Below are 11,924 nucleotides of genomic sequence, written 5' to 3'. Positions count from 1 at the left end.
TGTATGTATGTGTGTGGTGGGTATATGTATGTAGATGTGTGTGTGTGTAGGTGGAGAATCACTGCTCTAGAAGGCAGGGGACTCAGCAGAATTCAGGGAATAGAAATACAGACAGAGGGGGACGGGGGAGGGGGACCACCAGGGAGGGAAGGAGGAGAGGGGAGGCAGAGGGCGGGGCCTGGGCAGAGACCCCGCCCCGGGCCACGTGACCCAGCGACGTGCTCCTGCCCCCGGAGGAGGCCCAGCACACAGAGGGAAGGACAGCGGAGCTCACACAGCAGGCTGCAGTGCTTCTGAGCGTTTCTGGACCAGAAGTTCTCCTCGCAGAGAGAGGGACACAGCAGACAGCAGGCACCATGGAGCCCCCGTCGGGCCCTGCAAGCAGGAGGCATGTCCCCTGGAACAGGCTCCTCCTGGCAGGTGAGAGGGGACAATTTTCAGGGAGTGGGCAGAGACGAGAACAAGAGACTGGCTGGTGTCTGGGGGAGACAGGGCTCTGAGAGGGGACAGAGGGCTTGTGTTCACACCTGAGCGCAGAGGACAGGGGAGGGTGGGGGGCTCAGCCACAGGAGACTCTCCATGAAGTAGAGCTGGTGAGGGGTGGGAAGACCTCAACTGCTGTAGGTTTCATGAGTTATTCTTCACTGAGCAGTAATTGTTGAAAACTGATGACAATAATAACAGTTTATTGTGTCAGTACAGAAAAACAACCAGAACAGTAAACTTTGTCCTTACCCGCACCCTTAGAAACTGACAAATAAACAGCAGGCTGTGGAATTCCTGGGACTTCTCCTTCCTTCATCCCCAGGTACTAATGACTGGAGCCTGGTCCTGGCCCTGGGTTTCAAGCAGCATCAGACAAGCCCCTGCCCTCACGGAGCCCAAGCCCAGTGGGGAGGAAGACAGACAAGCAGAGAGATCGAGAGTGTGCTGGCAGGTGCTACAGGCGTCACGCAGGAAAGGGAGCGGGGAAGGGTCAGCAAGTGAGCACGGAGGGTCTTTACAGCAGTTGGTCGGGGCAAGGGGCATCTCCCAAGAGGCCCTGAGTGTGAGCAGGAGTGTGAGGGCAGTGAGGGAGTGAGCCAGGGGACAGCTGGGGAAACAGGAAAAAACGAGCCCAGAGGGGCTGAAGTGATGGGGGTCATGCTGCTGACCTTGAACCACACACACACATACATGCACACACACCCACACTAAGGCTGAGGGATGAAGAGACCTGCTCAGGACCCAGGGCACCATTTTCCCATCCCCCACATAGGTCACAATATTAACTGATTTCTCTCTCTTCCCTCCTAGTCTCCCTCTTAACTTTCTGGACCCCGCCCACCACTGCCCAGCTCACTATTGAAACGATGCCCCCCCTTGCTGCAGAAGGGTCGGATATTCTTCTACTTGCCCACAACCTGACAGAGAATCCTCTAGCCTATGCCTGGTACAGAGGAGAAAGGGTAGACAACAGCCAGCTAATCGCATCATATAGGGTAGACACTAACGCAACTACCAAAGGGCCTGCACACAGCGGACGGGAGACACTTTACCCCAACGGAACCCTGCTGATCCAGAACGTCACCCAGAAAGACACAGGCTCCTACCTCCTGCTCATTACAAAGGATGATTTACAGACAGAAAGACAAACTGGACACCTCCATGTACTCCGTGAGTGCCTCCTCTCTGACCTCGGGGTGTTGGGGGATGAATTCTGTTCTGACTAACCCGGATGGCACCTCCATCCCCTCTGCATTGTGTCCCGTGTTGGGGTTTGAACATTCAGTGCAGCGCGCACACTGTGGAGACCAACTCCAAAGGGTCAGAAATGCTTTCCAGGAAGCCAGGCCCTGCAGACACTGTGTAGAGAGAAGGACGGTCTGATGAGGGACTCGGCAGAGGGAGAGCACTCTTAGTCAGCCCCCTGGGCCCCTCCCCGTGACCATGACCCTGAGGAAGACCCTGCAGGACTCAGGGAAGACCCTGGCCTGAGGGCCCCCAGGGATCCTCACAGAGAAGCTCAGCCCCAGGAAGTCCCTCCCAGACCCTGTCCCAGGGCTCCTGCCTCCAGTGACCCTGGGAAGCCTGTGCCAAATCTGGAGGCTCCAAGCTGGTCACCAGCCAGGGCTCAGCCCCAAGAGCCACCTCCGTGCAGGGGCACAGTCTGGTCCTACTCATGAGACTCAGCATGGACAGCACACAGGTACGAGGTCCCCAGGAATCAAGCAAATGCCCTAGGGGACTTAGAGACGCCAGAAAAATCTCAGCACCCCCAGAGAGGAACACAGAAAGGAAGACACTGCTGGCAGCTCCTCCACCACAGGGTGCTGCCCAAGGAGCTCTCTCCTGACGCTGGTTGGTGAAAACTCGGAGATATGTGAGGCGGTCTTTGAATCTACCCTGTTCTGTCCACCACTAAACGCTGCTGCACAATCAACCCCGAAGGAAGCCTGTGCTTCTCCCAGACATAGAGCAGGTGGCCTCACACTCACTGAGCTCAGGTCCCCATGCATTTGTCCTGCCACACACAAGCCTGCCTTATTCTTTAAAGTCTGGCTGAGAGGCGAAGGATGCCAATTTTGTTGAAAGATGCTTTCAGAGGAGCCAAAAGTATAAGAAAGTGAGAGTGTTAATCGTTCAGTCACGTCCTACTCTTTCCTATTCCATGGACTGTAGCCCACCAGGCTCCTCTGTCCATGCAATTCTCCAGGCAAGAATATTGACTGGGTGGCAATTCCCTTCTCCAGGGGATCTTTCTGACCCAGGGACTGAACCCAGGTCTCCTGCACTGGCAGGCAGATTCTTTACTGTCTGAGCCACCAGGGAGGCTCAGGGCAATGTCCTCTCTGTTATCTGCACAGCGGTGCTACCCACACCCATCATCACCAGCAACAACTCCAAGCCCTGGGAGCACAAGGACACTGTGGTGTTAACATGTGGACCTGAGACTCAGAACACCTCCTACATGTGGTGGATCAGCAATCAGAGCCTCCCCAAGAGCACCAGGCTGGAACTGTCCGAGGACAAGAGGACTCTCACAGTGGTCACCGTCACAAGGAAAGAGAAAGGACCCTATGTGTGTGAAACCCGGAACCCAGTGAGCATCAGCCGCAGTGACCCATTCACCCTGGATGTCCTCTGTGAGTAACCTCTGTTCCTATGTGGCCTGAGCTGCCCACCCAAATGCACACTGCCAGAGGCCAATCCACACCCCTCCCTCTCAGGTCTGAGTACATGGGCCATCACCCCTGGACACCCAGACTGGCCATGACTTCCTGTCCCAGGCAAGCCCAGGCAGGTCCACCTTGAATGAAGACAGGGAGGGGATGGGCTGCTCTGTGTGGGTGGCTGAGGATCACCAGAATATGATGGGAGAAACAAATTAACATCAGACTCACAATGAGTGAGCATGAAGGACCCAGGGGCCCCAATACAGACCAGGAACTTGCCTTCCCTCTGATTGCACCACGTGTGGCTTTCTGCTCTTTGCTCTAAACGGTCCGATCACCCCACCACTACCCCTCAGACTCCTCTGACCATCCAGAGGGGAACCTCAACCTCTCCTGCCACACAGCCTCTAACCCAGCCACACAGCGCTCCCCGCTTGTCAGTGTGAGGCCCCAGGAATACACCCAGGCTCTCTCTATTCCCAATCACAACATGTACTCTCAGATCCTACATTCTCTGACTGTTTTGGATAGCCCCACAGTCAGAAGATCAAGGTTCCCAGGGCTGATAGCACAGAGCTGTCTAGTACTAGACTGTTGTCCCAGCAACCAGGCAAGGGTCCCTCTTGTGTGATCTGGGGGTCAGAGGAGATGTGCGATCATCTCTTTCCCGTTGCCACCTGAACAAAGACCCAGGGCCTTCCTCACAGTCATCTTTACAGAGGTCTTGGGCCCCAAGACTGAGGAGGGAGCAAGACCCAGGCCCCTGACCCACTCTCAGCAGTCACCCCTCTGTCTCTCCACAGACCCAGTGGCACGGCCTTCCCTCCAAGCCAGCAACACCACAGTCCCAGAACATGAGGGCCCCGTGGTCCTGACCTGCCTCACAGATGAGACTGGGGTCTCCATACGCTGGCTCTTCAAAGGCCAGAGTCTCCTCCTCGCAGACAGGATGACACTGTCCTCAGACAGCAGCACCCTCACCATAGACCCCGTCAGCAGAGAGGACGCCGGGGGTTATCAGTGTGAGGTCTCCAACAGGGGCAACTCCAGCAAGAGTGGCCCCCTCAGGCTGAGGGTGACCTGTGAGTGACCACCATTGCCTCCTGTCTTAGTCGTTCAGTGGTGTCCGACTCTTTGTGACACCACGGACTTGAGCTCACTAGGCTACTCTGTCCATGGGATTTCCCAGGCAAGAATCCTGGAGTGGGTTGCCATTCGCTACTCCAGGGGATCGTCCTGACCCAAGGATCGATCCCGTGTCTGCTGCACTGCAGGCACTCTTCCCGGCTAAGCCTCCAGTGAAGTCCATTTTCACTGGATAAGCTTCTTTTATTAACTCCACCAACAATTAGCCTATCATCATTTCCTTCACTTCAAGCAATTGGAACATGTGCTGTCTCTCCCCTCCTCATCCCCTGATTTCTCCTGGCCCTCTGCTGTGAAGCCTCGTTGCCAAGACCGCTGGAAGCAGCACTAAAATCAGTACCTGGGACTTCCTGGGCAGTCCAGTGGTTAAGACTCCACCTTCCACTGCAGGGGTTGCTGTGACCTCCTCCAGGGGATCTTCCCCACCCAGGGACTGAATCCGTGTCTGTTATGCCTCCTGATTGGCAGGTGGGATCTTTACCACTGGTGCCTCCTAGGAAGCCCTGGTGAGTCATAAAGCCTAAATCTCCTTTTTCTTATGTGTACAGTGGTGTTTGTTATGCACTTTATAGAGCTTTGTGAATACGCGCTCCGATGAAGGTGGAAATTACAGCAGACATGTTCAGGCAGTAAGTGTCAGGATGTTAGTTCGCACTGTTGTGATTGCAGGCTTGCTGCCACACTCAACTCCAGGTCCCTCCACTTGGCTTTCTTAGTTGCACCATCGTCTCTACAGTGGAAGTGACACCGTTTCTTCACAGGATGGGCGGTGGTCATGTGTGGTGAGAGCTGGGGGCCTTGAGGACTGTACTTTGTGCAACATAAACTCCTATGACTATGTGTTGTCTGTTGGTCGGTTAGGTCTCTGGTTTACAGTGTTCTCACGGTCTCTAGTTGTCACTGAAATCTCTCTGACTGCTGTGTCCATTATTGAAAGTGGGGTGTTGTAGTGTCAGTGTTATGACTGAGCTATTTCTCCCCTCGATGCTGTCCATTTTTGATTCACAAATCTGGTGTTGTTGGGTGCATAATGCTTATAATTGTTCTATTTCCTTGATGGATGGAAACTTTTCTTGATATGCAAGGTCCTAATGTCTCTTGCAGGCTTTTTTGATTTAGAGATGATTATAGCAGACACTAATACAGCCACCACAATTCTCTTTTTATTGCTATTTGCATAGAATATCTTTTCCCAGCCTTACTTCAACCTTCTATGTTTTTGTATCTAAAGTGAGTCTCTTGAAGAGAGTATAGAGAGGGGTCATAATTTTTATCCATTCTGTCAACCTCTGCCTTTAATTTGAAGGTTGAGGCTATCTATCATTCAAATACTTCCCGATAAGAAAGAGCTTCTGCCATCTAGCTATTTGTTATATGTCTTACATGCTTTATTCATTAATTCCTCTATTACTTCCTCTTTGGTATTTAGATGATTTCCTTTCATATGTGTCATTTTGATTCTGTTCTTCCCCTTTCCAATGTCTTTCAGTTCTTTTCTTAGTTTCTAACTTGAAGATGACAGTTATATCTTAAACATATAACTATGGAGTTGAAATACCAACCAGATTCTATGATGTATATTACAAACGAGGTGCTCTGTGCATCTCCATCACCTCCATATTACACACTTACTGTCCTATATTTCAGCCGTACTTGTACAATATATGCCCGTTATATAGATTTATAAACATTGTCTCATGTAATATCTTTGAAATAAAAAACAAAAATGAGCAATTATATAAAAGACAATAATACCGGCTCAGATAAGATAGCTACCTGTTGTGTAATTTGACCTCTCTTCTCTAGGTTGCCTGTGGCTCTGAGTTACCGTGTAATGTTTGTTCAGTCATCTTAAAGGTTTCCTTTCACACTTCATATATGCTGTGTCTCCAGGGAATGAGTTCCCTCGACTGTTGTTTATCTGGAAAAGTCCTAATTTGAGCTTCATTGAAGGAGAGCTTCTCTGTACATTGCTTCGCCGGTTGACAGTCTTGCTTTTAGGACTTCAGTTGGTCATCCCAACGCCTTCTGATGTGGAATTCGCTTTTCACACTGTTGAAGATCTGCTGCACACGCTGAGTCACTCCTCTCTCGCTGCGTTTTACACTTCCTCTTTCCCTCGGTCTCTCAACAACTTGACTCTATTGTGTCACAATGTCTATATCTTGAGTTACCCCTTTTTGGAGTTCCTCAACCATCTCTAGTATGTGATCTCATCCACTTTTGGAGGTTTTAAACCATTCATTTTTATATATATTTTTCATTGTTTTTCCCTATCTATTGTACTTCAGGAACTGCCATCCTGCATATGTTTGTCCACCTGATGGAGTTCTGCATAATACTTTGCCTGGAGTCACTATTTGCCTTTTGTTTTTTTTCCCTTTCTACTCCCCAGTCTAAATAACTTCTTTTTTTCTATCTTCGTGTTCACGGATGCTTTCTTCTACCTGCTCAGACGTGCTGAGGAATCGCCTTTCTAAGTTATTTTTTCACTTCTTATTCTTCAGCTCCAGATTTTCTTCAACCCTGTTTAAATAATTTAACAATGAGGAAGAACACATCTTTCTTGAGAAGCAGGTGCTCCTCAGACCTGACCAATGTGGAGACAGCCATCCCCTCACACTGTGGACTCCACTGCTTTAGACATGGACACTGATTATGTGGCTAGTGGGTCAATCTCAGACAAGCACACTAGGAGCAGAAAACCACAAAGAGAGGAGGCTAGTTGTGGACCCTGAGAAGGAAGGCTCATCCCACGGAGCTCTCAGATGGCATCAATCAAGGAACTGGACTTCTCCTCAAGTTTGAAGTACTCCCTTCCCTCTCTAGGGGCTTCTCATGTGGGGCTAGTGGTAAAAAACCTGCCTGCCAGTGCTAATGCAGGAGACAAAGGGATGCAGGTTTGATCCCTGGAGGACAGGAAGATCCCTTGGAGGAGGAAATGGCAATCCACTCCAGTATTTTTGCCTTGAGAATTCCATGGACAGAGGAGGCAATCCCAGTGATATGGAACCACAGACAAAGATCATGCTCTTTGGTGGTCAATCCCTCCCTCTTAGAAATCCCACGAGCCTTCCAATCTGGGTGCAAACAGACCAAGTGATATGGCGACAAGCATCCAATGGTCGGTGAATCAATGAGCAGAATTTACGGCTCACTGAGAAGGTGATGCTGTTCCAGACAAGCAACAGTGTCAGGACAGAGGATGCGGGGTCCCATCAGTGTGGGGTCTCCTCCCAGTCAGAGTCTGCAGATGTGATGCCAGCTCCCCACTGAGCACTATAGTGACCTTCCACACCTCTCTTCCTGTGTAATTTCACTGGAAGTGGGTGTGTAATGAATGCAAATAATGAGGACATGGGTAGTCTCCTTTCGGAGCCTGTAGAACAATGTGTTTAATTAATTATGCAAAACTTAGCTAATTTTGTCATAGTTCGGTTATTGTGAGAATTGTTTGACTGTAGGCAAGGCACTGTATCTTGTGCCTCCGTTTCCCCCTCTGTAAATCGGAGAAGAAGAGCTGGATCTTAGGGCTGCTGTGAGGTTGGTCACTAGGAAGGGAATGAGATTAAAATTCTCCCTGTAGGTAAAATTCTTACCACACAGAGTCGGCAGGCAAGAAGTATTCACGGGGGATATTTTGGTTTTCAGCGTTGTGGGTTTTGGCTGTAGAGTCAAACAACTCGGTTACATTTCTGTTTCACCTGGTCCTAGCTCTGGGGCCTCCATTCCTTTATTGAAGAACTGTGTGTCTCAAATCTATGTATGCACAGCGGGGATGAAAACCCCTCCCTCGTGGGGATGGAAAGATGAGAAAAAATGGGTGTAAATGATTTCCCACTGTGCCAGTCGCACAGGAGTACCTGGAAACCGTTCATTAATATTATTACTACTAATCAATGTTGGGTGGACTGGAGAGGAACTACCCTCTAAGACCGACAGTTGTGATGGAAACAAAAAATCAGAGGGAGGGGGCATAATGTGAGAAGAAAAGAGTCCTTCAAAGGAAAATGAACAGGACATGGAGATGGCTACAGTGAGAGAATGGAGAGCTAGAGCAAGTCCAAGGTTTCAAATCTGACGAAGAGGGAAATGATGCAGCCTCGTGCAGTGGGAGAGTCAGGAGGACACTGTGATGACAAAACACGCAACCACACAGGCCTCAGAGCATTTCCTTCCTCCTAACCAGGCCCTCTCCCTGTAAGACTCCTCTTGGTATTGCCTCCAGTGAACTCGGACCCCGTTTCCCCTCTCTCTTTCTCTTCTGCTTTCAGGGCGAGAAAACGCCCAAGCCCTCGGTGTGGGGGCCATTACTGGCATCGTGATTGGGGTCCTGCTTGTGCTGACGCTGCTGGCTGTCCTGGGGTGTTTCATTTTCCTTCACAGGTACAGTGGCATTTCCAGATGCTGCCCCCACCCCCAGGTTGACCCTAGTCCTAGAGGAAGGACACCCCATCCTCCAATTTCCGGCCTGGATCTCCAGGACCCCCCCACTTCCCCACGGGTATTCTCTCTCTTTCTCCAGTTCCTGCCTCACTAGATATTGACCTCTGGCAACTTCCTTAACACCGTCCTGGTTTATTTTGTTATTTAGTCGCGAAGTTGTATCCATCTCCTTTGCCACTCCATGAACTCCTCTGTCCATGGAATTTCTAGGCAAGAATACTAGAGTGGGTTGCCATTTCCTTCCCCAGGGTATCTTCCTGGCCCAAGGATCGAACCTGTGTCCCATGCATTGGCAGGTAGATTCTTTACCTCTGAGCCACCAGGGAAGGCCCATCTATCAGTTAACACAATTAAGACACCTCCTTGTCCTCGTTCCCTATATGTAGGCTGGCAGGTAGTAAGTACTCAGAAAAAGGTATCTCTTCCTGTATATTTAAATCCACCTACTCTGATGAGGGGAAGTCACAGGGCCAGGAGCTGAGGGTCGTCTTCGCCAAGTCCACACTTGGCCAGAGAGTGGAAGTTTGGACAGGCCAGGTGGGGTCAAATGCCCCCACGTGGCAGATACATTAACAACACCCCTGATGCATGAGACAGAACATCGTGCCAGGTCCGCAGGTGGTGGGATGTCTTTACACTTAAGGTCCAGGTAGATGGAGACAGAGGACAAGGCCACTGTCACATTTCAGCAGCTCCTGGGTGAGGGCAGGTGGCCACAGCAGCGACACTGCCCTCAGTGAGATCCCAGAGTCTCTGGCTGACTGCTTTCCTCCCCATGCACTGGCCCTGCTCTCTCCATAAGCGTGATGAATCCACTCAGACAAAGCTTTGGATGGATGGACGCCTTTCCCAGAGCCATGGTCCCTTCAGTGGCCACTTTCTCCTGAACCCTATTAGCCTATGGTCCTGCCCCTCTGGACTCAGGGCAGATATGGCTTCTTAAGGACTTTCCTCAGTGTCCTTACTGGGCCCTCCCCTCCGAAGCAGCCTTGGTGGAGAAAGGAGGTGTCCAGCCCCTGCTTGGACATTCAGATCCTCCTGTCCCGTGTTCTGACTCCAAAGCCTTGACCTCCGTCTACACTCCTCACAAATATGCCTGTTTTTCTTTCCTAACCCCGGCTGCCTGCACAACAGAGGGAACTGGCCCCCAGCGTCCACCTCAGGTGAGTGTCTGTTCAGCCCAGGACAGCGGGGAGCCCCGGTCAGGCCCTGCCATGTCTGTTCCTGCCTGCCACCCCCAGGGTCTCTGGCCCTTTGGGGCTTAAGCACAGGGATCCCGATTGGCTAGTCTGCTTTTCCTATGGGTTATCATCCTGGGAGGCTCCCTCGCCCTCACTGGGGCCTGAAATTGCCAGAGGTTCTCTCCCTTGGTGGGGATCTTTCTCCCATGGTTCTCCAGAAGGTGGACATCCAACCTCTCCTAGGAGAATGGGCTAAGCTTCCTCACATGCTCAGTGGTAACTCCTGTCTCCTCCCAGGATGTGGTCCCTCTGGCAGCTCTGTCTCCCAGGTAAGTACATTCCTTCCTTGTCTCTTCTCCCAGCGTCCCCACTTCACAAGCTCTGGGCAGGGGGACTGTCCAACCCAGAAGCACTGGGAGACACCCTTCACTCGAGGGTAGTTGAAAGTCGCTTAGTCATGTCCAGTCTTTGTGGCCCCATGGACTGTAGCCTGCCAGGCTCCTCTGTCCATGGATTTCTCCAGGCAAGAATACTGGAATGGGTTACCATTGCCTTCTCCAAGGGATCTCCCTGACCCAGGGATCGAGCCTCGGTCTCCCACATTGCAGGCAGATTCTTTGCCTTCTGAGCCACCAGGGAAGCTCATCAGAGTAGTTAGAACATGGCAAGTCCCACCAAGCTGGGAGCTGGATGCACTTCAGGGACATGACCACCCACAACCTTATCCAGAGGCTGCTCTGGTCCCCTGACTAGAACTCAGGAGAACCTTGGAGTTCAGCCAGGAAGAGAGTGGGCACTGGATCATCCGTCAGGGGAGCTAGGCTAACAAGGGTGGGAAACAGAGCCCAGATAGGGTTTGGGGTCGGGGTTCCAGGCTTGGAGATGGCTGGTCGGGAGAAATGACTCTCTTTCCCTCTCCTCTGATGCCCACTTCCTCCATGCCCAGGCCTCCCTACCTGATGCCAGGCCACCAGCTCCCATCTACCAGGTGAGTGTGGGGATCCAAGTTCTGCTTCCATAGCCCAGAAGGCAAAGGAAGTGCCCCCTGCACACCTGGCTGTGTTTGGAGGTCCAAGAGATAGCAGGAAAGATGGAGAGGGGATGAAGGGGAGGTGGGTCTGGACCAAAAACCTCTGACACGAACAGACCCTGGGTAACCCGGGGCTGGGAAGTCCCTGGGAAGTCATCTAAGAAGGTTACATGAGCTGGAAGGCATCGGTTTTCTTTTGCAGGAATTACTACACCCCGACACAGACGTTTACTGTAATATCAGCCACAAAGCAGATGCGGGTCCTTAGTTCCTCCAGACACGTCTCCTTACGGACTGTGTGAAAGAGCTTACCTGAGACCCAAGACCCGAGTGAGGTCAAGAGGAAGAGCCTGAGGCAGAGAACCAGCTCTGAGACCTGAGGCTATTCGGGAACCTAGGCCCAGGCTCAGGGTCCTCCTGGATTCCTGGCAACACTGACAGGCTGCCCTGAAGCCTGGATGGACCAGAACTCAGGCTGCGATTCCCACAGTGGGGGGAGGTTTCAACAGGGCAAGTGACTGGGCCTGTGACCCACGGTGGACCACCAGAGAGATCTGAATCAAGAGCACTTTCCTTCCCCTGGTTGCAAAATATACTGTCCTTGGGTCTTGTCCAGCAAGAAATTCACCTGAATCTCTGCTCTGGTCTCTCCATGGTTGCTCAGGGAAAGTATTAGCTCTAGTTACCTGACCTCCCCATCTATTCCCTGGGGGAAAGGAAGGGGAAGATTGTGAGAATGGAGGGAGGGGGGCATGCTAACAGGAAAGGAGGGTCACCAGACCATTGGCAGCCACATGGGCACTCGGCAGTCCTCACACTGCCCTGGGGTCCCAGACACCTCCCAGTGCTTGCTCACTTGGCATGGAGTCTCTGGAGCACAGAATATGGGACCGTCTGAGACCCACTAGAACATGAGTCAGGAAGGATGAGTCGTGGGTGAGACAACTTTTATGGGTGAGGCCCCTT

General features: G+C 51.6%; 1 protein-coding gene across 11 annotated transcripts; it reads left to right on the top strand.

The window, feature by feature from the left end:
- Positions 1 to 241: 241 nt before the first annotated feature.
- LOC147353943 (cell adhesion molecule CEACAM7-like) lies at positions 242 to 11,594 on the top strand. Of its 11 annotated transcripts, none has more exons than XM_086352826.1 (10): positions 242 to 420; positions 809 to 937; positions 1,297 to 1,656; positions 2,847 to 3,125; positions 3,959 to 4,237; positions 8,576 to 8,687; positions 9,882 to 9,910; positions 10,172 to 10,257; positions 10,875 to 10,916; positions 11,161 to 11,594. In XM_086352826.1, exons 1-10 carry the CDS (start codon positions 357 to 359, stop codon positions 11,224 to 11,226), a joined length of 1,446 nt encoding a protein of 481 aa, XP_086208952.1. In that variant the 5' UTR covers positions 242 to 356; the 3' UTR covers positions 11,227 to 11,594. The 11 variants fall into 11 exon arrangements, 8 of the variants coding, with proteins under 8 accessions (XP_086208952.1, XP_086208954.1, XP_086208955.1 ...); XM_086352821.1 differs by having other exon boundaries at positions 255 to 420; positions 10,226 to 10,257; XM_086352828.1 differs by lacking the exon at positions 809 to 937.
- The last annotated feature ends 330 nt before the right edge of the window (positions 11,595 to 11,924 follow it).

The sequence above is a fragment of the Bos grunniens genome, chromosome 18 (assembly GCF_055505025.1).
Source record: "Bos grunniens cultivar Pamir isolate PY7600 chromosome 18, Bosgru_T2T1.0, whole genome shotgun sequence".
NCBI classification, from domain to species: Eukaryota; Metazoa; Chordata; class Mammalia; order Artiodactyla; family Bovidae; genus Bos; species Bos grunniens.
This window is presented reverse-complemented; position numbering and strand designations above follow the sequence as displayed.